The sequence below is a fragment of the Budorcas taxicolor genome, chromosome 2 (genome assembly GCF_023091745.1).
Source record: "Budorcas taxicolor isolate Tak-1 chromosome 2, Takin1.1, whole genome shotgun sequence".
Taxonomy (NCBI): Eukaryota; Metazoa; Chordata; class Mammalia; order Artiodactyla; family Bovidae; genus Budorcas; species Budorcas taxicolor.
In genome coordinates, this window is record NC_068911.1 from 106,347,735 (window position 1) to 106,371,956 (window position 24,222).

General features: G+C 38.1%; 1 protein-coding gene across 1 annotated transcript in view; it reads left to right on the top strand.

Annotated features, from left to right (window-relative positions):
* The window catches only part of ZRANB3 (zinc finger RANBP2-type containing 3), a 263,334-nt gene that overhangs the window by 185,770 nt on the left and 53,342 nt on the right, over positions 1-24,222 (top strand). The window contains exons 8-11 of the mRNA XM_052654562.1: positions 15,206-15,325; positions 17,702-17,821; positions 20,844-21,023; positions 21,525-21,677. Coding sequence (XP_052510522.1) covers positions 15,206-15,325; positions 17,702-17,821; positions 20,844-21,023; positions 21,525-21,677 — 573 coding nt within the window. The remainder of the gene's footprint in view (positions 1-15,205; positions 15,326-17,701; positions 17,822-20,843; positions 21,024-21,524; positions 21,678-24,222) is intronic.

Genomic DNA, 24,222 nt, shown 5'->3' on the forward strand with positions numbered 1-24,222 from the left:
TCTGTCATCCCCTTCTTCTGCTTTCAAACTTGCCCACCATCAGGGTCTTTTCCAGTGGGTCAGTTCTTTGCATCAGGTGGCCAAAGTATTGGAGTTTCAGCTTCAGCATCATTCCTTCCAGTGAACACCCAGGACTGATCTCCTTTTGGATCTCCTGGCAGTCCAAGGGATTCTCAAGAGTCTTCTCCAACACCACAGTTCAAAAGCATCAATTCTTCAGTGCTCAGCTCTTTTTATGGTACAACTCTCACATCCATATATAACTACTGGAAAAACCATAGCTTTGACTAGATGGACCTTTGTCGGCAAAGTAATGTCTCTGCTTTTTAATACGCTGTCTAGGTTGGTCATAGCTTTTCTTGCAAGGAGCAAGTGTCTTTTAATTTCATGGCTGAGGTCACCATCTTCAGTGATTTTGGAGCCCAAATAAATAAAGTCCATCATTATTTCCATAGTTTCCCCGTTTGTTTGCCATGAAGTGATGGGAACGGATGCCATGATCTCGTTTTTTGAATGTTGATGAGTTTTAAGCCAACTTTTTCCCTCTTCTGTTTCACTTTCATCAAGAGGCTTTTTAGTTCCTCTTCACTTTCTGCCATAAGGGTGGTGTCATCTGCATATCTGAGGTTATTGATGATATTTCTCCCAGAAATCTTGGTTCCAGCTTGTGCTTCATCCAGCCTGGCATTTCACATGATGTAGTCTGCATATAAGTTAAATAAGCAGGGTGACAATATACAGCCTTGATGTACTCCTTTTCTGATTTGGAACCAGTCTGTTGTTCCATGTCAAGTTCTAACTGTTGTTTCTTGACCTGCATACAGATTTCTCAGGAAGCAGGTAAGGTGGTCTGGTATTCCATTCTCTTGAAGAATTTTCCACAGTTTGTTGTGATCTACATAGTCAAAAGCTATGGCTTAGTCAATAAAGCAGAAGTAGATGCTATTCTGGAATTCTCTTGCTTTTTTCAGTGATTCATCAGATGTTGTCAATTTGATCTCTGGTTCCTCTGCCTTTTCTAAAACCAGCTTGAACATCTGGAAGTTCACGGTTCACATACTCTTGAAGCCTGACTTGGAGAATTTTGAGCATTACTTTGCTAGCATGTGAGATGAGTGCAATTGTGTAGTAGTTTGAATATTCTTTGGCATGGCCTCTCTTTGGGATTGGAATGAAAACTGACCTTTTCCAGTCCTGTGGCCACTGCTGAGTTTTCCAAATTGCTGGCATATTGAGTGCAGCACTTTCACAGCATCATCTTTCAGGATTTGAAATAGCTCAACTGGAATTCCATCACCTCCACTAGCTTTGTTCCTGGTGATGCTTTAATGCCCACTTGACTGCATTCCAGGATGTCTGACTCAAGGGGAGTGATGACACCATTGTGGTTATCTGGGTCAAGAAACTTTTTTTTTTTAGGTCTTCTGTGTATTCTTGCCAACTCTTAATATCTTCTGCTTCTGTTAGGTCCATCCCATTTCTGTCCTTTATTGAGACCATCTTTGCATGAAATGTTCCCTTGGTATCTCTGATTTTCTTGAAGAGATCTCTAGTGTTTGCCATTTTGTTGTTTTCCTCTATTTCTTTGCATTGATCGCTGAGGAAGGCTTTTTTATCTCTCCTTGCTGTTCTTTGGAAGTCGACATTCAAATGGGTATATCTTTCCTTTTCTCCTTTGCCTTTTGCTTCTCTTCTTTTCTCAGCTATTGAGTGCTCATTTACCATTCTGTATATCCTAAGACCCTTAAGAATTATGCTAAATCTTCTCTGCCTGTGCTCTATAGGTGGAACAAGGAAGCCTGGCTGACAGCACATCTGTTTACATCGTGATTGACTAAATATTTAAGCCCACTATTGAGAACAGTGCTCAGAAAAGATTCCTTTCAAAATACTACTGCTCATTGAGAGTACCTGGTATGATGGAGATGTACATTGAGCTTCATGTTGTTTTTATACCTGCTAATACAATATCAGTTTTTCAGCCCTATGAATCATGGAGTAATTTCAACTTTCAACATTTATTCTATAAGAAATACATATCATAATGCTGTTGCTGCCACAGATAGTGATTCCTAATTTGGATCTGGAAAAATTCAGTTGAAATTTTTCTGGAAAGGATTCACCATTCTAGATGACATTAAGAACATTTGTGACTCATGGGAAGAGGTCTAAATAGCAACATTCACAAGAGTTTGAAAGAAGCTTGAGTCCAGCCCTCGTGGATGACTTTTAGGGGTTCAAGACTTCAAAGAAGGAAGTAACTACAGATGTGGTAGAAATAGCAAGAGAACTAGAAGTGGAGCCTCAAGATGCAACTGAAAGCTGCAATCTCATGATAAAACTTTATTTATTATGTGAGAAGCATTCTTGCATTCCACAATAAAAGCATAAACCAAATCTGGGCCACTTATCCATTTCTGCCACCTCTTCTGGCCCGTGCCTCAGAGCCATTAATCAGGGAGCCTAAGCTCTGGCAGGGCAGCCACACCACTTGTTTTCAAGCTGCTGAGGAATGATGCTCTAGGTCTAGAGTCTCGACAGGATAGGCACAATATCCTCTGGAGTCCATTCTGTTTGAGCCCTTATAAAGCCTGAACTTCTCTTAAGAGCACAGAGCCAGCCCCTTAAGTCTCAGAACAGATTGCCATCAGTGGAGATTTGTAGACAGTCATGATAATTCTTCAGTAGAAGCAGTCACTTCAGTGGGTAAGTAAAGAAAGTGGTTTATTGAGGTGGAACCTATTCCTGGTGAAGATGCTGTGAAGGTTGTTGAACTGACAAAGGATTTAGAATATGACATAAATTTAGTTGGAAAAGCCACAACAGAGCTCGAGAGGATTGATTCCAGGTTTGAAAGAAGTTCTGCTGTGGGTCAAATGCTATCAGACAGATTGCATGCACAAGAAAATTGTTCACGTAAAGAAGAGTCAATTAATGCAACCAACTTCAGTGTTGTCTTACTTTAAGATGTTGCTCAAGCCACCCAACCTTCAGCAACCATCACCCTGACCAGTCAGCAGCCCACAACACTGAGGCAAGACCCTTCTTCAGCAAAAAGATTATGCCATGCTGAAGGCTCAGATTTTTAGCATTTTTCAGCAACAAAGTATTTCTCAGTTGAGTATGTATATCGTTCTTTTAGACATAATGCTATTGCACACTTCACAGACTACAGCATAGTGTAAATGTAAGTTTTGAATGCACTGTGAAACAAAAATTCATGTGACTCCCTTTCTTGAAATATTTGCTTTGTTTCTGTGATCTGGAGTTGAATCTGCGATTGAATCTCCCAAGATATGCCTGTGTGTAGAGAATGCACTGGAAGGAGTAATCCTGTAGGCAGGGATGTTGCACTGGTAATCTAGATGATCTGAACTAAGGGTGGTGGCTGTAGCACATCTTAAATTGAAAGAAAGGAATAATTCAACATATATTAAGACATTAGTGATTGATTGAATGTGGAGGCGAGTTTGGTAAAAGTAGGATCTAGATTTTTTTGCTTGGCCAACTGGATTGATGTTTGTGAACACAGTTCCCCATTAAGTATGATCTGTGCCAAATTCAGCAAGACTCAAGCCATGAGGTAACAGAAGATTTGTTTCATACTCTGCGGCATCATATTGGAAGTGCTTTACTTTTTATTGAATCACTTGAAGAATTATATAGAGAAATTTAAAGATAATTATAACTATCTAATGATAGTTTATATAAATTTGAAAATCTTGATGAGAAAGAGAAGGAATTTGAAGAAAATAATGAGTTTTCAAGTAAATGCATTTGTGTGAGTATGCTTATTAGTTCAGTTCAGTCGCTCAGTTGTGTCTAACTCTTTGTGACCCCGTGGACTGCAGCATGCCAGGCTTCCCTGTCTTATGGGATATGAGTATAAGAGTATGTTTATAGGATATGCAATTTTATTTTATTTACTTTTTTTTCTCTTTTTTTGGCCATGACACTAGTCTTATGGGATCTTAGTTCCCAGACCAGTGTGTGAGCCCAGGCCCCTGGCAGTGAAGACATGGAGTCCTAGCCACTAGACTGTCAGGGAATTCTCTAGGATATGCTATTTTTAGAGGCATATGTTTAATTATTGCCTAAAATTAAATGAGCTCTTCCTGATTTGTGATATTTAATTTTTAAAAAGTGTAACTTCATAATAAATAAATTAACATGTGAAGTATAAAATCTTGTCCTTGTCAGCTCTTCTGAGGAAATAAGTACTTCCCACATCTGTTTACATCACTCTTTTACACTCTCTATTCATTGTGGTTAGAGAACAATGGACCCAAAAGGACCTCTGTGGGCCATCTGGCCTCTTACTTTACTCCAGGCAGAGTTACCATGTAAAGTCTTCCAGACAAATGGATCTCCATCTATACTATTTTTATAAACCTCCAGGATAGATTTCTTCCTCATGTTTTCTCTTTTTCTCATATCCTACAATGTCTTAGGGGGCTTTCTGGGTAGCTCAGGTGCTAAAGAATTAACCTACAGTGCAGGAGACCCCAGTTTGATCCTTGGGTTGGGAAGATCCCCTGGAGAAGGGAATGGCTACCCTCTCCAGTATTCTTGCCTGGAGCATTCCATGGACAAAGGAGCCTGGTAGGCTACTGTCCATGGGGTTGCAAAGAGTTGGATAGGACTGAGCAACTTTCATTTTCACTTTCACAATGTCTTAAGCAGATGGGAATAACAATTCTAGTGCTTCTGATTAGGTCGTGTCAGCGAATTAGGTCATATTAATATGATAATTTTTAATATATACAATGCAGTATATAATGGTGTTGACATATATCATCCATGTGCTGTACAGACATTTATGCTGTTCTGCCATTTGAGTTTAAATACTTGTACTTCTTAGGGGGATAGAGGCTGTATAAGTTTTGTTTTTTTAATATTTATTTGGCTGTACAGGATCTTTAGTCGTGGCATGCAAATACTTAATTGCAGCATGTGGAATCCAGTTCCTGACCAGGGAGGTCTCTGTAGAATTTTTAAACATGGTTACTTTTACATTATTGAGATCTCTTTTTCAGATACTTCTTAAGAAATTTAATAATGATAATGGTAAGCATAAGTGATAATGATAAGTGCTAACCAAGGAAATGACCATAAAATAATTAATGTTGCTAGTACAGAGTCAATTGTTGAAGAATCTGAGGTAATTACAATTACTTTTCTTTCTCTATTCCATTATTTTTATTCCTCTGTGATATTTATTGAGAATATAATAAGTGAAAATGAACAGATGCTTCTTTTTAATTGTAGTGGGTTGAGAGTGTTGTATTAGTTTCTGCTGTACAGCACAGTGATGCAGCCATACGTATTTATGCACTCCTTTTTATGTTTTCCATTATGGTTTACCACAGGATATTGAATATAGTTCCCTACGATACTCAGTAGGACCTTGTTTTTTATCCATTCTCCGTGTAATAGTTTGCACCTGCTAATCCCAAACTCCCAATCCATCACTCCCACATCCTCTCCTGCCTTCTCAGCAACAAGTCTTGAACAGATTCTTTAGATTTAAGGTCAGCCTAATACTGTCCTAGGGGAAAAAAAAAAAAAACAGATGTAAGTTGTACGCATGGTTTAGCCAACTCTAAGTTATTTTCTGGTACTTTGCAACCATATCTCTTTAGAAAAAACCATTTTAAGAGAAATGCCAGCTATTTTTCTAAGAAAATGATGAAATCAACCCATAACTTTAAATTTCCTGTCACTGTGGGGATGGCAGCGTTTCTTAGTGCTTTAAAAACTTTGCAAAGGCAAATTACTTTCAACCCAAAGCGGATTTTCTGTCTGCTGTGTTGCGTCCTCAGCTTAAGCAGGGGGAACCCTACTTATACCATGCAGTGAGGTTCAGTGAGGTCACTGCAGTGCTGCACAGGGACTGAGATGTTGTGAGGCTAGGATGCCTCTTCCTGAAACAGTTCTTTTTTTCTGAGGAAAGGGTCTCTGGCTCTGAGGGCTTCACTGGTGGCTCAGTGATAAAGATCCTGCCTGAGCCAGGCGCTGTAGGTTTCCTGTATGAGTAAGGAGATGGTCAGTAATAATAAAGTACAAATAAAACAATGATATTTTCTTTTTAGAGGAAGAAGGTGGTATATTCGCTACATAGCTATGTGCAATGGAGGAAGGCTTTAGTAAAGATGGGAAGATACCCATGTAAGAACTAAGAGTGGTTTAGTCCAGGTCTCTCGCATTGCAGGCAGATTCTTTACCAGCTGAGCCACAAGGGAAGCTCAAGAATACTGGACTGGGTAGCCTATCCCTTCTCCAGTGGATCTTCCCTACCCAGGAATCGAACTGGGATCTCCTGCATTGCAGGCAGATTCTTTACCAACTGAGCTACCAGGGAAGCCATTTTGAGGTGGCTGGAATGGTTAAGTTTGGAGTCACAGGTGGAGGAAGAAGAGAAGATATATGTCTTTTGTATGAAAGGGAAGGAAGTGAACAATGAGTTTAAAAAAAAGTAAGGGAAAGTAGCAGAATTCTCAAATGATGAATTCTGTTTTCTCTGGGCAATGGGAAGTTTGAGAGACATAGGTTCTGATTTTGAAGAAAGTAGCAAGGTTAAAATTGTTTTTGCTGTTTACTGGAAAAATATAGTAAAAATATGAGCTAACACTCTTACAGTGTTTGCCATGTGCCAGTTGTTCCAAGCATATTTTATTCATGAACTCATTTAATTTTTACTACTACTCTTTGTGTAATAAATACTTTTTATCCCCTTTTATGGGGAAACCAAGGTACAGCATTTAAGTGACTTGCTCAGGGACTCTCAGATTGTAAATGAGGGAGGCAGGATTTGAACATGTACAGTTTGGCTACAAAGTACATACACTTACCTATCATTCCACTAAGGTAGCAGAATAATTGTAATATTTGTTGGTGACCACGGGTTTAAGGTGACTTCTGTTTCCCTGTTACTGATTTTTTTAGCATCTCTGTTCAGGTATGGAAAGAGAAGATATAGAATTTAAAAATCTGTACATTCTATGTATTATCATTTTAAATGCCCAAATAAGATTTAGTCATGCTTTATCATACAAAGTTGATTACCTTATTGACATGATCAATGGATGGAGTTTAGAAAGAAATTGAGAATGTTTTTCAAAATTGATTCAGTTTTTAAAGAATTAGATTAGCTCTTTTGATCAATGACTTTTATGATCAAACTCACATGAAATAAACTTTTTATGAAAAATATTTTTAAAGTCCCTAGTAATGTTGCCTTTACTTTCTAACTTTGCCTAAATTTGGTTAACACAGTGGAGTAGATTTTTCATGGGAATATTCTCTCTCATCCACCTTTGCCTGATAGATAGAAAAATAGATTAGATTGAACAATTGCTTTATTATAATATCTTATTCCAAAAAGTTTTATGGAAAGATTTAGGATCCCAGGTTCTTTTGTAAAATTGTGTTGGTTAAGATGTTAAATTGGGGCTACACTCTGCTTACATACAGTATTGGAGCCCTTCTGCTTCTTGGCATGAAATAGGCTGCTTGCAGAACTTGGTCAGTGTCAAAAGATTAGATGTATTAGACATGTTAGATTTCTGTTTACAAATGTGTTTATAAGCATGCCTAGCAATAAGAAAATCATACTTCTTATAATTCACCCAAGTTATCTTTGAAAGTTTCCTATAGGAAAATTTTGGTGTGGGGTTCTGTAAAAATGTTCAGAACACTGACAAGAGTATGGAATGACCATTCTTCCCTAAAAAGTTGTCTTCTACCAGATTTGAAAATGTTTTTTCAGGTTGATGAAATGGTTTCTAAATTAACAGCCATTGGCAGGGGGAAAGGGAGAGCAGAAGACAAATTCCTGGCCTTTCTTTATGGTGGTCTGCAGGGCAGGTGAAGTGAAGTGAAGTGAAAGTCACTCAGTCATGTCTGACTCTTTGTGGACATGACTCATGGAATTCTCCAGGGAGAATACTGGAGTAGATAGCCATTCCTTTCACCAGGGGATCTTCCCAACCCAGGGATCAAACCCAGGTCTCCCACATTGCAGGCAGATTCTTTACCTGAGCCACTAGGGATGTTAGAGGGGTAAATAAGCAATGATCTCTTTTACTTATTACTTTCCTTTCCTCATTTAAAATCATTTTAAAGGATAAAAGACAAATTAACTATCATAAATTTATAAATCAGTAAGAAACATTATAGAGTGAAATAGATAAATGAATAAAAACTAGAGTTAGAGAGGCTATCAACTGATGAATGGACAAGTAATATGTGATATGTCCTCACATTGGAATGTTAGTTGGCAATAAAAAAAAGAAGTTAAACACTGAAAAATGTTACAACATGGATTAAAAGCATTATACTTATAAGCCAGTCACAAAAGACCACATATTGTGTGATTCCATTTGTATGAAATGTCAAAATGTAGACTAGTGTTTGCCTAGAGCTAGGTTGATACAGGGGCCTGCAGTGGAGGTGGAGGGATTGCTAAGAGATGAAAGATTTTAGGGAAATGAAAATATTGTGAAATTGTGAAGGATGCACAGCTCTAAATGTTCTAAAAACTGTTGAATTGTAATATTTAAATGGGTGAGTTATGGTGTGTGAATTATATCTCAATAAAGGGTTGTTTTTGTTTTTTCAAAGCATCTGGATTCTTCTTTCTACTGTGGCTACCCTAGTTCACCACTTTGCTCAACAGCTTCCACAGTAGCCCCAGGGTAATTGCTGCAGTGTGCTGTGCTGTGCCTAGCTGCTCAGTCGTATTTGACTCTTTGCGACCCCATGGACGGTAGCCTGCTAGGCTCCTCTAGACAAGAATAGTGAAATGGGTTGCCTTGCCCTCCTCCAGGGGCGCTTCCTAACCCAGGGATTGAACCCAGGTCTCCTGCATTGCATTCAGATTCTTTAACCTTCTGAGCCCACCAGGGAAGCCCAAGAATCCTGGAGTGGGTAGCATATCTCTTCTCCAGGGGGAACTTCTGACCCAAGAATCTAACCGGAGTCTCCCACATTGCAGGCGGATTCTTTACCAGCTGAGCCACCAGGGAAGCCCCAGTGTCAAGTGCAGGTCATAACATCCAAAGCAAGGAAGTTTTCCATAACGTCTGTTTGTCACTGAGCATTATTTTGTTTTTGTTTCTGAAGCCTCCAGCAGACTTCCCATTTTCCCTACAGGGCAGAATCACTGGGGAATGAAAGTATTAGACTTGCTGAGACCAATCACAGTTCACCTCTTCTTGACTAATAGGGGCTTGAAGAGTTGTCCTTAAATCATGTGCCTGGTGCTGCAGTGGTAAAGAATCTGCCTGCCAGTGCAGGAGACGCAAGAGACATGGGTTTGATCCCTGGGTCAAGAAGACCCCCTGGAGCAGGAAATGGCAACCCACTCGAGTATTCTTGCCTGGAAAATTCCATGGACAGAGAAACCTGGCAGGCTACAGTCCATCTAGGCACAGAGTTGGACATGACTAAGCGCACATACGCACACCAGATATCTAAACAGATCTGCCATTTAGTCTGGGGTTGAGGACTTCAAAACTTAAGGAGAAGCTTTTTTTAGCTCATGCTCCCTTAGCTACAAGTTATAGGTGCTAAAGAAAAAGTTATTCTGATACTTGTTAAAACAGTAAGGAAGCCTTTATTCAAGGAGTTGACTCTATCTCAGTAGAGTTTGCAATAGGAGTCAACTCTTGCAACTGAGACGAGAGATCACTCAGCTCCAAACACAGCAGAGAGAGCTGGGGATTTATAGCCAACAAGCAGGGTAAAGGGGTCAGTGGTCAGAAAATTAAAAGAGGAGACATCAAGGGTAGAGAGATTTTGCTAAACTGGCTGCTCCTGCCAGCAGCACATGCTTGTCTCAAAGATTAACCTATGCATGTCTAAGTGCATAGGCTGAAACAGTGAAACTGTGGCTTGCTCATTAAATCAGTTATGGTTCCTTTGGTCACTCACTCTTCTACTCGGATAACTGGTAATTCTAGACTCTTGCAGCAGGGATGTGTGCATTTATCAGATCAAAACCAGGTCAAAACAGAATTCTTGCAAAAAGAAGGCCAAGAAATTAGCTGTAAACAGTGAGGATTAGGAACTTGATCAGATACCAAGAGTTAATCAGGTATCAAGAGTGGGGGCCTTCTTGATAAATTGACCTTGCAGGATTCTTGCTAAAATGGGGCCTGGAAAAGGCAAGAGAGACTTGGAAAGCCAAAACTGAGGCATAGTTAAGAAGAGGGCTAAGAGGAACGTAACTGAAGTTTGGTCAAGGAGAAAGTCTTTGTCATAGCTCAAGTTTGGTGTTTATTTGCTCTTTTCCCCTCTTATTATTTGATTAAAGACTGACAACTTAAAGTAACTTTCCTTAGGTCTTTAATGTAATGTAGGTTTTTCTTTACTTTTACTTCAAAAAGTATGTGTACCTATTCACTGAAAAAAAAATTTAAGAAATAAATTGTATAACATATTCTCATTATTTCTGCATTTCCTTAAATGAGATATAGTGTGTCAGTTTACTTCAGTTCAGTCGCTCAGTCGTGTCCGACTCTTTACGACCCCATGATTCGCAGAACGCCAGGCCTCCCTGTCCATCACCAACTCCCGGAGTTCACTCAGACTCACGTCCATCGAGTCAGTGATGCCATCCAGCCATCTCATCCTCTGTCGTCCCCTTCTCCTCCTGCCCCCAATCCCTCCCAGCATCAGAGTCTTTTCCAATGAGTCAACTCTTCGCATGAGGTGGCCAAAGTAACGGAGCTTCAGCTTTAGCATCATTCCTTCCAAAGAAATCCCAGGGCTGATCTCCTTCAGAATGGACTGGTTGGATCTCCTTGCAGTCCAAGGGACTCTCAAGAGTCTTCTCCAACACCACAGTTCAAAAGCATCAATTCTTCAGCACTCAGCCTTCTTCACAGTCCAACTCTCACATCCATACATGACCACTGGAAAAACCATAGCCTTGACATAGTGTGTAGTCTTCATTAATTATTTAAATTAGAACTTTGGCTCACAGACACATTACTAACAGACCAATTTTAGTAAAATGAAATGAAATTGTTGAGTACTACAGCTTCTATAAAACCTGAACTGGTGTGACCAAAACACTGATAGTTAACAGGACCTGCAGTTCCTATATAAAATGCACTTAAGATATTTCAAAAGCAAACTTTTATTCAGATAACTTAAAATATGACAATGCAGTGACTTTTAATCAGACTAGAATCAGAACAAGGAAAATGCATGTATAGTTCATTTTAAAATGCAAACCTGTGCAGTCCCTGACCTAAGAACCTAAGAGAATCCCCAGATCCCTTTGCTGTGTAGATTTTTTGGTTCTGCAAACACATTTTCTCAGAAGCAACATCACAACACTAGCTAACAGGTTAGTCCCAAGAGATTGTTTAGCCCATTGAACTTTATCTAATTGAATTTATAATATTAATGTTAACCATGAGCCTTTCTGAACCTATGATTGGGAGGAATAGACAGAAAGGGGCTTGAGCTTTGACACCAGCAGTTTCCGGTTGTACTGAGGAGGGGGTGATGGTAGTGGAGGAAACTGGTAGAAACAGCTTGCTTGTGTAGAAGTGGGGAGTGCAACTGAGACTAGGGGTGCAGTGGTTATTTAGTCTAAGTCTGCAGTGGTTGGAAAATGAATGTACCTTAAAAATACTCCAACTTGACATGTACTTTTTGAAAGGCTTATCACAGTAAATATAGCTTTTTAGGCAAACATGCAGTTTATTAAAGTGGTTCAGTTACCATGGCAACATATCTGGAATTTATAGCTCCTTATTTTGAGAGGGCTTCATTTCCACCTTCTGAGGCACTGAAATACAAGGCTAAAGTTCTTAACAGCCTCCAATCTCATTGTATGAATTTTTAGTCTTTGGAAAACGTAGACGTACAAAATGTAGCTTGGAGAGAATCAATCTTGTGACTTGATAGTCATATGCATGAAATTTAAATTGGCATTTTTCAATTTTAAAATGTTTTAAACTGTTTCCTATTTAAAATTTTTACAATTATTACAAAGCTATATTGATCATAATTTAATGAGGAGAAATAGAAATTTTGAAAAAAATAACAGTCCCCTAAATTTATTCCCTGGAGGCAACCACGTTCTTTTCTTGTAGCTGATTTTGAGGGATTTACTTCAGGTCCCTCAGCAATGGGTTTCTCTTGCTTCTTGGCTGGTATCACTGCTTGCTTTGCAGCAAGTGTCATTTTAGGTGTCATCAATGGGTTTCTCTGTATGTAAGATGAGATTTTAGCCCTTTCAGTCTTCAGCCCCACCCTCACATCCAGACCTTTCCCCTGTTCCCATTCTTCAAACAGCGATAGATAGGGAGATAGACAAATTGATAGATTGATGGATTAATAGATAGAAACGGATGAAGAGAGGGAGAAAGGTATAGTTTTACTAATTTTATATAAATTTATACTAATTTTGGCTTGATCAGTATTCAACTTGTATGTTATTAGAACCATGTTTATAATATTTACAGATGAACAATACAATATACTATGGATATGTTATTTTTCTTTTATGACTCATTTTTCACTAATTCAGCCTCAAACTTTACCTCAGTTGTCCAGTCTCCTTGCGATATCTTTAAATGTTAACGTTGCATCAATTTTATCCACTTAACAAAATTTCTCCTCAGCATTTGATCAGCTGCAGTCTGGACGGTTTTTCTTTAGGTTTGCTGTGGAACTCTCATCAGGGATTTTTATCTATTTCTCCCTTGTACTGAATTACTTCTTTTTCAAATATATATATAATTTTCTTTATTTTTTTTAATTCCCTTATTTTGCTGTACCTTTTCCAGTAGCCTCCCAAGAAAGGGTACATTGGCAGTAAATTGTTTGAAACTCTGCGTATCTGAAAATGCCTTTGTTCTACTTTTATATCTGATTTTTAATTTGGCTGGATATGAATTGTTAGTTAGAAATCGTTTTCTCTCATTCAGTGTCAATGTTGAGATAACCAATGCCATTCAGATTTTTTATTCTGTTTTGTTTCTGTGAAATCTGTTCGTCCCTTCTCTAGAGACTTGTAGAGTTCTTTCTTTGTTCCCAAAGTCCTAAGATTTCATGATTATGGACCTTGCTCTGGGTCCATTTTCATCTGTTATGAAGGATCTTCATTGGGCTTTTTCCAGTTTCCATTTTGGGAACTTCCAGTTTTAAGTCCTGTAAAATATTCTTTTTTTTTTTAATTTCTATTTTTTTCTGTGTTGTTTTCTAGAACTTTAATTATTCACATTTTTTTTCATGGTCTGGTTCCCTAATTATATTTTATATTTTCTCTTATTATTTTATATTTCCATCTAATTCCTGGAAGATTTCTTCAGCTTAGTAACCAGTAGATTTTTCATTTCTGCTATTATAGTTTTAATTTCTAAGAGAATTCTGCCACACTCCCCCCACTCTTTTTCTTTTTTTTTTTTCTTTTTGTAGTATCCTGTTCTAGTTTGGTTTTTTTCTCTCTCTGCATTGTTGATCTATTCATGTAGGTTGCTTTCCACAAATATCTGGTGGGTTTTTTTGTTTGCTTGCTTGCTTTTATTTATAAGACTTTAAATGCTAACTAGGAACTCTTCACAGATATGTAGAGTTTCCATGTTTATTGAAGGATAATAATTGAGTGATCTGATTGGGATGTCTTGTTGAGGAACCCCAATATCAGTATCTTTAGTCTTTTTTTTTTTACTGGTCTGCTTTTCTAGAAAGGAATCATTTTACACGATTCTTCTCCCTTGCCTAAGTCTCTGTTTGGGGACCCTAGGGAATAAAAAAAGTGGAGAGAGAGGGTCAGATCTCACCATTTGTTATGTAATTTACATCTAATCCCCTTGATTTTTTGCAGGATGACCTACCATCAGTGTAGGATTCCTCCATCTGGATAACCTCTGTTTCGCCCTCTCCAGAAAATAAATTTATAGTTTTCTTCCAGGATGGATTGGGAGATCACCTCTTAATGTGGAATGAGTAGAGAAAGGCTTTGGATCAGCACAGCACATATTCAGCTACTTAAACATTTTTTCAAACAGTCTTCCTATTTTAGCCACATCCCTATCCTCACTTCCAGAGGTGACATTTCCTGATCCTTTTCTGATCACGCCACTTTAAACGAGGTACTTCTCAGCACTCCATACTGGCAGCTTAAGAACTGTCAGGTTGGCTAATCAGTTACCAGGCGTCTGTCTGCTTTTTCACTTGCAAAGTTTTGTTGCTATTGATCCCTCTCCAACCTCTTTTTCTCTATACATTTTTCTATCACTTAAATATAGCACTGAGGAGTGGAGGTTAAATATATTCAGCCTGCTATCTTTTCCCAAAATGTCTGACTAATTTTTTTTAACAGTTAAGAGATACTGTATTCGTGTTTTAAATTTAATTCTTGCTATCCATTTTAAATTTAACTCCTGTGTAATTCATCTCATATTGATTTCTTATGCTTAACCAGTAACCTGGCCTCTAGCTAGCTAAGAAAAGCCTATTCAGTATAAGCTCTCATGATTCTTCTCCCTTCTGCTTCAGGATTTCTTTGTCTCCCTCCCTGTTCTCTCTCACTTCCCTACTGAGCTCTTAATCCCATCACTTCAGCCTCTTCTGCAAACTTCTCCATCCTGGAGACAAGCACAGTCCCCTCATTTCTTATTTTTCTCAGTCTTTCTACACCTTTAGCAGCCTTTTTGTAAATCTACCTTAGTTTCTTAGTTACAAAGACATGAAAAAACAACTTTCCTTAACCCTTAAACTTTAGCTCAGTTTTCGTATTCTTTTTCAGTTTCTCTCCCACACACACAAAATGCCATTTGTTTGACTTTTTATCTTCCAATTTCTCCTTCACTCTATTCCACTTACTCCTCTGTATGAGCTTTTTTTTTTGAAAATTACTTTCTGAACAAAACCACCAACTGCTTCCTCACCACGGCTTACCTGACTACCCACTTTGCTTTGCGACTCCTTCCCTATCTTGTTGTTTTTTTCCATCTAAATTCTTATCTTGTTTTTATTTTACTTCTCAGTTTTTTTCCCTCATGTTCCTCTTTTTTCACGTGTCGCTTTAGGTGTGGGCTTCTACTAAAGGCTGCCTTGAGGACAAAACAGTTAAAGTTCATAGAAACTTACTGATTCTCAGGCTTTTCTTGCTTTACTAAAGTGGCATGATTTCTTATAAACATTTTTATGACATTAATGAGGTTTAACTTTTTATATTTAGGCAGGTGCTGTAAAGGATTATATTAAGATGATGCTTCAGAATGATTCACTTAAATTTCTGGTTTTTGCTCACCATTTAAGCATGCTCCAAGCTTGCACAGAAGCCGTTATAGAAAACAAGGTATGTTACCATTTATTTATGAAACACTACTTAGGATACAGTTTTTATATCCTAAACATCAATTGTAGTTTTTATAATTGAGGTGGGTTTTTTTTTGCCTTCTTCAGATTATGGGATGTATATCTATAAATTATTATTACATATTTTATTGCAAATTATACAAATATATATATATTTTAAATTATACTAATATTGGGATCCACAGGGGGTGCAGTGGTAAAGAATCCTCCTGACAATGCAGGAGAGGCAAGAGACACAGGTTTGATCCCTGTGTGGGAAAGATCCCAGTAGGAAATGGCAACCTACTCCAGTATTCTTGCCTAGAAAGTTCCATGCACAGAGGAGCCTGGCGGGCTACAGTCCATGAGGTTGCAGAGTTGGTCACCACTGAGCACGCACACATACACTAATATTATATTTCCATTGTGTTGATAATATACTACTAATATTTCCCTTTTATACCAGTCATAATACTCCACTGATCAAATTGGATGGATGGATTAAACTATGCTGCTTTGATAGACTATCATGTGAATTCTGTTTTTGTTATTGGATAAACCATTTGAGATTGGTAAAGGCAGTTAAAATTGTTGTTTACCCACATGGTGGCCTAGAATGTGGGTGATTTTGAGGAGAAAGGAAGACAGTTTTGTTACCCAGCTGCAGTCATACTTTTTAAAAATCTAGGCAGCCTACTTTATAGAATATTATTATTAAGATTTAGTGTGGGTGAGTCTGAAACATACACCCAGGTAAGCCCCCTGAAACATGCTGGCTTCCCTGCCTTTAGGCCCACCTCGTTCCCCAGCAGCACTATCAGAGCAGTATCTGCCGTTTTTCTTTCCAAGTGTAAACCTGTCGCTCCTCTGTGTGTGCTAAGGCCTTCTTGAGATGCTCTGGATCAGCCAGAGGAAGTTCCTGACAAATTGTAAGAGCTTAATATCCATGTAACATCAGAACCGCTTGCTGGTGCAGTTAGCTTTTTTAAAGGGAGGAATGAAGCCATGTTTTTTTAAAACTTTGTGTACTTTTTTCAAGTATTTGCTAATTATTCATTAACATTACCAAAGAAATAATCCTAGTCTTTCCTTCATAGAATGATTTACAATAATATAACATAGTAAAGTGCTATATATTAAAGGGATGCTTTCTCATATCATATAGTATCTGTGATAGATCCTCTGAGGAAGAATTAATTAGCCTTAGAAATAATTTTTAAATGATTGAACAATATTAGATGTTTAATTCTGATTCCGTTATACCTTAAAACTATTGGAATATATTCCAAGTGTGTCTCTTCTTCCCACTCCCACTTTACTGGTGTGTTTAGAATTCCATTTAATGCCACTAAGAGTTAAAACTGTAGGTAGTCATGGTGTTGGAGGTTAATTTCTCCCAAACTCTCCTTTGTCTGACAGTATGTTTTCTTTAGAAAGACCCTCAGAAGATTTTATAGTCTCCGTTGGTGGATCACTGGTCAATTTATATCTGTTTATGAGGACATAGGAAAGTTGATAAGGGACATTCTATTAAATCATTAATTTGCTGGTTCGCTTATAAAACTGTGTCTCAAGTATTTAAGGCAATATTTTCCATAAAAGTGCATATAAAAATGGGAGAGTTTGAAATTCAGGGCTTATGCCTGTTTTTACAAATTTGAGTAGTAAATTTTTAAAAACTATTCTGACGTACACCGACTGCTCATATTTTCTAAACTCATATTGTTCCTAAAAGACAGCACGGTTCAATTTAGTATTTAATATTTCCTTCTTTTTTAAAAATGTGTTTGTGTGTCTGGGTTCCTGCCCCAGTGGAGATGACCAAATCACATATTTCTTTTAAATTTAAAAATGGGAAAAAGATGACTTAAATGCTACTTTAAAAAAGATGTTTTCCCAGTTAATGTTACAACATTTCAGGACTACTCTTTCTGAATCCCAAATACATGGGCTGAATCCACTTTTTCTCACATGTCTGACTTTATTTTCACTTTGGAATTAGTGGTTCTGTAACTTTAAAATTAGTCTGATCCATCTTTTAAAGTTTGCATATCATTTTACCTAGAACATTACTAAAGACAATAATCCAGTTAGGATTATGGAACTCCTGTTATATCTGTGACATCACACTTGGCATTGATGGTATGAAGATGAATTAGACATAGATACCACTCTCAAGCAGCTTAAAATATTTTAAAATAAGAAGTTTTTATAAGCAAGTATTAAGAAATCTGGTTAAGAGTCTTCTTATACAATGTTTACGAGCCTTTTTCACCAGTTTCTGTTTTATTGGGTGAACATAAAAATGAGTTGTAACATGTATATAATAAGATGGAGCTTGTCCTAATTTTGCCATTTCCCTTGTTGTTGATGGTAGACTCGTTACATCAGGATAGATGGAAGTGTTCCGTCTTCAGAAAGAATACATCTGGTTAATCAGTTTCAAAAGGACCCTGAGACTCGAGTGGCTATCCTCAGCATTCAGGCTGCTGGTCAGGTAAGAAGTTTCATGTCTGAATTTGCTAATGAAATGTTGAGATAATAAAAAGGCCATTAACCTTACCTATAACTTCCTATTTGGTGTGATACTCATTCCACCTTGGAGAGTGCTAGAAAGTGTAACAGAAGGAGATCAACACCTCTGATTATAAGCTTCCTGAATTTTCAAGTAAAGAATTTCCTGAAAGAGTAAAGTTAATTTCATTATGATGCTTTCCCATGATCTTTTGTATAGCATTTTCTCATCCCTTTCTTATAGCACTTATCTTACTTGGTTGTTTTCATCAGAGTCTGTGAGGCAAGGTGGCCTGAGGGAAAAAGAACTCTCCTGTCTTTCTGAATTTCTTGTGGAGTGCCCTTGGTTTGTTCCTTAGAATTAGGTTTGGCTACAAGTAAATGAAAATCCAAATTAACAATGACTTAAATGCACAAAATTTCACTCTTGGATACAGACAGTCCAAGGCTGGTTACCACGCCTAGCAGGTATCTCATCTAAGAGTTCTGCTGGAGCTCACTCTGATCCAGGCAGCTGAATGGAGAAAGGCATGCTACATTTCACTGGCCTGCAGTTATTCCCAGAGCCACAACTGACTTCAAAGGAAACTGGAAACAGTAGCCTTTATTGATCATCAGGTGTTACATTATAAAGGAGTAAGAAAAGAATAGATATTGGTCTGTACTACCCACCGTAGAAGGGGACCCTTCTGAACATTTTTCCTGCTAGCATTCTAGAATATTTTGATGTAAATATCTAAGCCACGATATTTAACACAGGGAAAAGCAATTGAGCATATTGTTGTTAAATATCCAACCTGGTATATGGCAAATCTGGCAGCTTCTGTGGATTCTGGAATCTGGACCAGGGCCAAAGTTCTCCTTTTAGTGAGCTAATTGATGTATATAAAATTGTCTATATAGAGAGAATCCATGAAGATGAAGAAGTTCTAGAACTCTCTAGGAGTTCTAATCAAAAAGATGGTTGTCTCAACACTTTCATATTGGATTGAATTCTAGTAGTCTGAGTTTTATATCTGTTAGAATATTTCAGCCATAGAAAATATTATTAAAAAAAAGAGCCTAAAAGTAGAAAGGGAGTACCAATAGCTTGGGAGAAGATAAGTAGGAAGAATCTGGGCAGGAGAGTCTGGGAGTGACCTGATAAAACACTTTCTGAAATTAAGATTGTACAAGGCACTCACATTCTATTCAAGGCTGTGTTCCTGAAGGCCTTGTATAATTCAAAACTTAATACCCTTGAATACTATTAATAACATCTTCATCAGAATGAAGGAAAGTAGAAAGGGCTTTGTCCGGGAGGTTTCTGAATCTTCCATTGTAGTTTAGTATTAATAGCATCTTTGAGTGATTTGATCTTGCCAACATATTTTCCCTTTTTTTGTTTGTATGGTCATATGATACTTTTTACACTTTTATGATACTTTTTTCTTTAAATGCTTGCAGCATTTTAAATCCTAAATAGCAGCACAGTTTAACATGGTGTTTATTTGACTCTGTCCATGTCTTTATTACTTCTAAGTTCTGTTCCAGCGTGGTTGATCTTCAGCTTGAGAATGAGTGCCACTGTTTAATGAATGCTAATATGATGTTGTTAAGTGATATTAAAATATTTTAAGTTAAAGGAAAGGAAAGTGAAGTCACTCAGTCATGTCCAACTCTTTGTGACCCCATGAACTGTAGCCTACCAAGCTCCTCTGTCCATGGGATTTTCCAGGCAATAGTACTGGAGTGGATTGCCATTTCCTTCTCCAGGGGATCTTCCCCCCTGTAGAAGGGGACCCTTCTGAACATTTTTCCTACTAGCATTCTAGAATATTTTGATGTAAATATCGAACCCAGGTCTCCCGCATTGTAGACAGGCACTTTACTGTCTGAGCCACCAGGGAAGTCTTTTAAGTTAAAATTACATCAAAGCAGCACAGCAGTCATGAAAGTCACTCACAGAAGTTCCAGGGCATGTGAACAACAGCCATGGATTAGATGACACTATGTAATACGGTAGGTGTTCCTACTGACCACGTAATACCACCCACTACTGTGAGGCAGTCACGTAAGTGTGGTCCACATTTCGCTTGACCTATCCACTTTGAAGTCCTGCATTTTTTAACGCAGTTTGAAGAGACTTGCATTATTTCATGTATTAGTTATAAAATAAGACCTAGTTAATATTTTTAATGTCATACTGTTTCAAACTGATATAAAATACAGTTGCACAAAGATGCAACTGTATTGTATACATCAAGATACAAATCAGTAAACATCAGAGTCTTTGGGATGCAACACGAGAAATTCCATAGATAGAAAAGGCTTTGACTATAGACATGATTTTCTTGCTTTATAAAACAGAATGAATTAAATGAATAGAGGATGTCATTGCTCTCTGCCTAGTTGCTATGGATACCATGTGTTAGAATTATATTCTCATTTATAATGTATTTTATTAGATTTTCCAATGGTAATGTGAACCCAGTATACATCAGAGGATAAAGTGATTTTGTTTATGTATACATCATCAAACTGACTTTTGAAATACTGAAATACCTTTTAAACATGTTCTTTGTAGTTTACCTGACTAATTTGCAGTAAGCAGTCTTCATTTATCTGAATTAAATTTTCTTAATTTGACTTAAAATGAAAGACTGATTTGTTTTTAAGTCCTTCAGAGTTCTCTTGTCCAGTGAACGTACTCAGAAAGACTTTATTATACGTGGCTGTATGTTAAATTCTCAGTTTATTTGCATCTCAGTTTCTTTACTTTGAGATTCCCTGGTGACTCAGACAGTAAAGAATCTGCCTGCACTGCAAGAGACCAGGTTTGATTCTTGGGTCAGGAAGATCCTCTGGAGAAGGGAATGGCTACCCACTCCAGTATTCTTGCCTGGAGAACTCTATGGACAGAGGAGCCTGGCAGGCTACAGTCTAGGGGGTCTCAAAGAGTCAGATACAACTGAGCGTCTGACACTTTCACTTTTCACTTTTTTTCTTCACTTTATTTTGTTTAGGGTCTGACATTTACTGCTGCAACTCATGTTGTGTTTGCTGAGTTGTACTGGGACCCTGGACATATAAAACAAGCAGAAGACCGTGCTCACCGGATTGGACAGTGCAGTTCTGTGAATATTCACTACCTTATTGCAAATGGAACTCTAGACACCCTTATGTGGGGAATGTTGAATCGCAAGGTAAAGCTAGAATTTAAACCAGGTTACCAACTTACTCATAGCTTGTATGAGTTAAGAGGCTCAGTTTTGGTGTTTTCAGGCAAAGCATATATACGTACACTAAGATATTGATGTTCATAGAGACCAAGTCCAGAAAAGGCTTCAGTTGGTAATGCTTTACCTGCTGTCCTTGGTAATCAGAGAGAGACATGAATTTACATGTGTTCCTATTGTCTTCCAAGTCCTTCTCTACCATTTTAGGGGCCAGGGGAGGATGAGCTAGTAAGGAAACAGAACATTTTCAAACCCCAAGTCCTTTTTGTAAGCTGAGAACCTACACTTTCTCAAAAGGATTCTTGAACCTTGAGTGATTCTTGATTCCTAAAGCCCATGATATATTGAAAAAATACGATTTTCTTTATTGGATTGCTTGTGACTCAAATGCAAACCCAGGTTACTGCTTAGTAAATGTCAGCTGTGAGGCGACCTGTCCTAAAATCTATATGCTTTTCCATCTTACAGGCTCAGGTTACAGGAAGCACACTGAATGGGAGGAAGGAAAAACTTCAGGCCGAGGAGGGTGATAAGGAAAAATGGGATTTCCTGCAGTTTGCTGAAGCTTGGACTCCAAATGAAAGGTCTGAAGAGCTCAGGGATGAAATGTTGTTCACTCGTGTAAGATTATATTCTTTTCTATTTATTTTAATACCATGAAACTATGACTTTATCATATATTGTTTTAAATGGCAATTTTCAGTTGTTCACGCTATTGAAAGGAGTCTCCATATAAAGGTAGAAAAGCTCTGAGAACTAAAGGATGACTTTGATATAAGGAGGCTGCAAGAGTGGTTTGTATTTTTCAATAGTAATAGATCAGTGCTCACTGTTCAGCTCCTTAGAAAAACAAGGAAAGTAGAATTCCTGCCTTCAGGAGAAAATACGGGAGACTATATCTGAGACCCTGAGGGTAGGGAAAGATATATTAAATTTGCCACAAAAAGTGACATACACAAGTCTCATACTCAGTAAAGATATTTTGCATTACAGTGTTCAAAGTATATAACTTTATAAAATTCAGCTAGTAAAACAAACAAGCTAGTAGAAAAAATAGGCAAACAATGTGAGCATCAGAGGAGACTGGCCTGAATAGACAAAACATGAAGAGAAATTAGCTTCTCCAAAATAAGACAGATTTATCAAGGTACCCTTTTCTCTTTACAATTAGTAAGTAATCTATGGTGTGATACTTAGAGATCACATGACTATTACTGTTCCCAAAACCTTTCACGCCTTGGTTTTAGCATTCATTGATCTTGGCCTGAAGCAGTTTTGAAATTGTGATTTTTTAAATTCTATCATTGCTTCTTCATTAGCTGGCAGTTTTCTGTAGAGAAAAACTTCTGATTTCTTCTTTTTTAAAAACCATCACTATGAACTTGGGATTCTCTTATTATTTACTGTGTTATAATCTTGGCCTTTTTTTTAAGATCTGTCTGGAGGAAGCACCTTTATTTTATTTTATTGGGTTTTTGTTGTTGTTTGGGGTTTTTATTGAAGAATAGTTGGTTTACAATATTTGAATTCGTCTCAGATGTACTGCAAAATGATTCAGTTATGTGTTTTTTAGATTATTTTCCATTATTCAGTTCAGTTCAGTCGCTCAGTCGTGTCCGACTCCCTGCGACCCCATGAATCGCAGCACGCCAGGCCTCCCTTTCTATCACCATCTCCCGGAGTTCACTCAGACTCACGTCCATCGAGTCCGTGATGCCATCCAGTCATCTCATCCTGGGTCGTCCCCTTCTCCTCCTGCCCCCAATCCCTCCCAGCATCACAGTCTTTTCCAATGAGTCAACTCTTTGCATGAGGTGGCCAAAGTACCGGAGCTTCAGCTTTAGCATCATCCCTTCCAAAGAAATCCCAGGGTTGATCTCCTTCAGAATGGACTGGTTGGATCTCCTTGAAGTCCAAGGGACTCTCAAGAGTCTTCTCCAACACCACAGTTCAAAAGCATCAATTCTTCGGTGCTCAGCCTTCTTCACAGTCCAACTCTCACATCCATACATGACGGCTGGAAAAACCATAGCCTTGACTAGACGGACCTTAGTCGTCAAAGTAATGTCTCTGCTTTTGAATATACTATTTAGGTTGGTCATCACTTTTCTTCCAAGGAGTAAGCGTCTTTTAATTTCATGGCTGCAATCACCATCTGCAGTGATTTTGGAGCCCAAAAAAATAAAGTCTGACACTGTTTCCACTGTTTCCCCATCTATTTCCCATGAAGTGATGGGACCAGATGCCATGATCCCCATTTTCTGAATGTTGAGCTTTAAGCCAACTTTTTCACTCTCCTCTTTTACTTTCATCAAGAGGCTTTTTAGCTCCTCTTCACTTTCTGCCATAAGGGTGGTGTCATCTGCATATCTGAGGTTATTGATATTTCTCCTGGCAATCTTGATTCCAGCTTGTGTTTCTTCCAGTCCAGCGTTTCTCATGATGTACTCTGCATAGAAGTTAAATAAGCAGGGTGACAATTTACAGCCTTGACGTACTCCTTTTCCTATTTGGAACCAGTCTGTTGTTCCATGTCCAGTTCTAACTGTTGGTTCCTGGCCTGCATACAGATTTCTCAAGAGGCAGGTCAGGTGGTCTGGTATTCCCCTCTCTTTCAGAATTGTCCACAGTTTATTGTGATCCACACAGTCAAAGGCTTTGGCATAGTCAATAAAGCAGAAATAGATGTTTTTCTGGAACTCTCTTGCTTTTTCCATGATCCAGCAGATGTTGGCAATTTGATCTCTGGTTCCTCTGCCTTTTCTGACAGAATGTGGTCCACTGGAGAAGGGAATGGCAAGCCACTTCAGTATTCTTGCCTTGAGAACCCTATGAACAGTATGAAAAGGCAAAATGATAGGATACTAAAACAGGAACTCCCCAGGTCATTAGGTGCCCAATATGCTACTGGAGATCAGTGGAGAAATAACCCCAGAAAGAATGAAGGGATGGAGCCAAAGCAAAAACAATACCCAGCTGTGGATGTGACTGCTGATAGAAGTAAGATCCGATGCTGTAAAGAGCAATATTGCATAGGAACCTAGAATGTCAGGTCCATGAATCAAGGCAAATTGGAAGTGGTCAAACCTTGCCAGAGATGGCAAGGGTGAACGTCGACATTCTAGGAATCAGCGAACTAAAATGGACTGGAATGGGTGAATTTAAC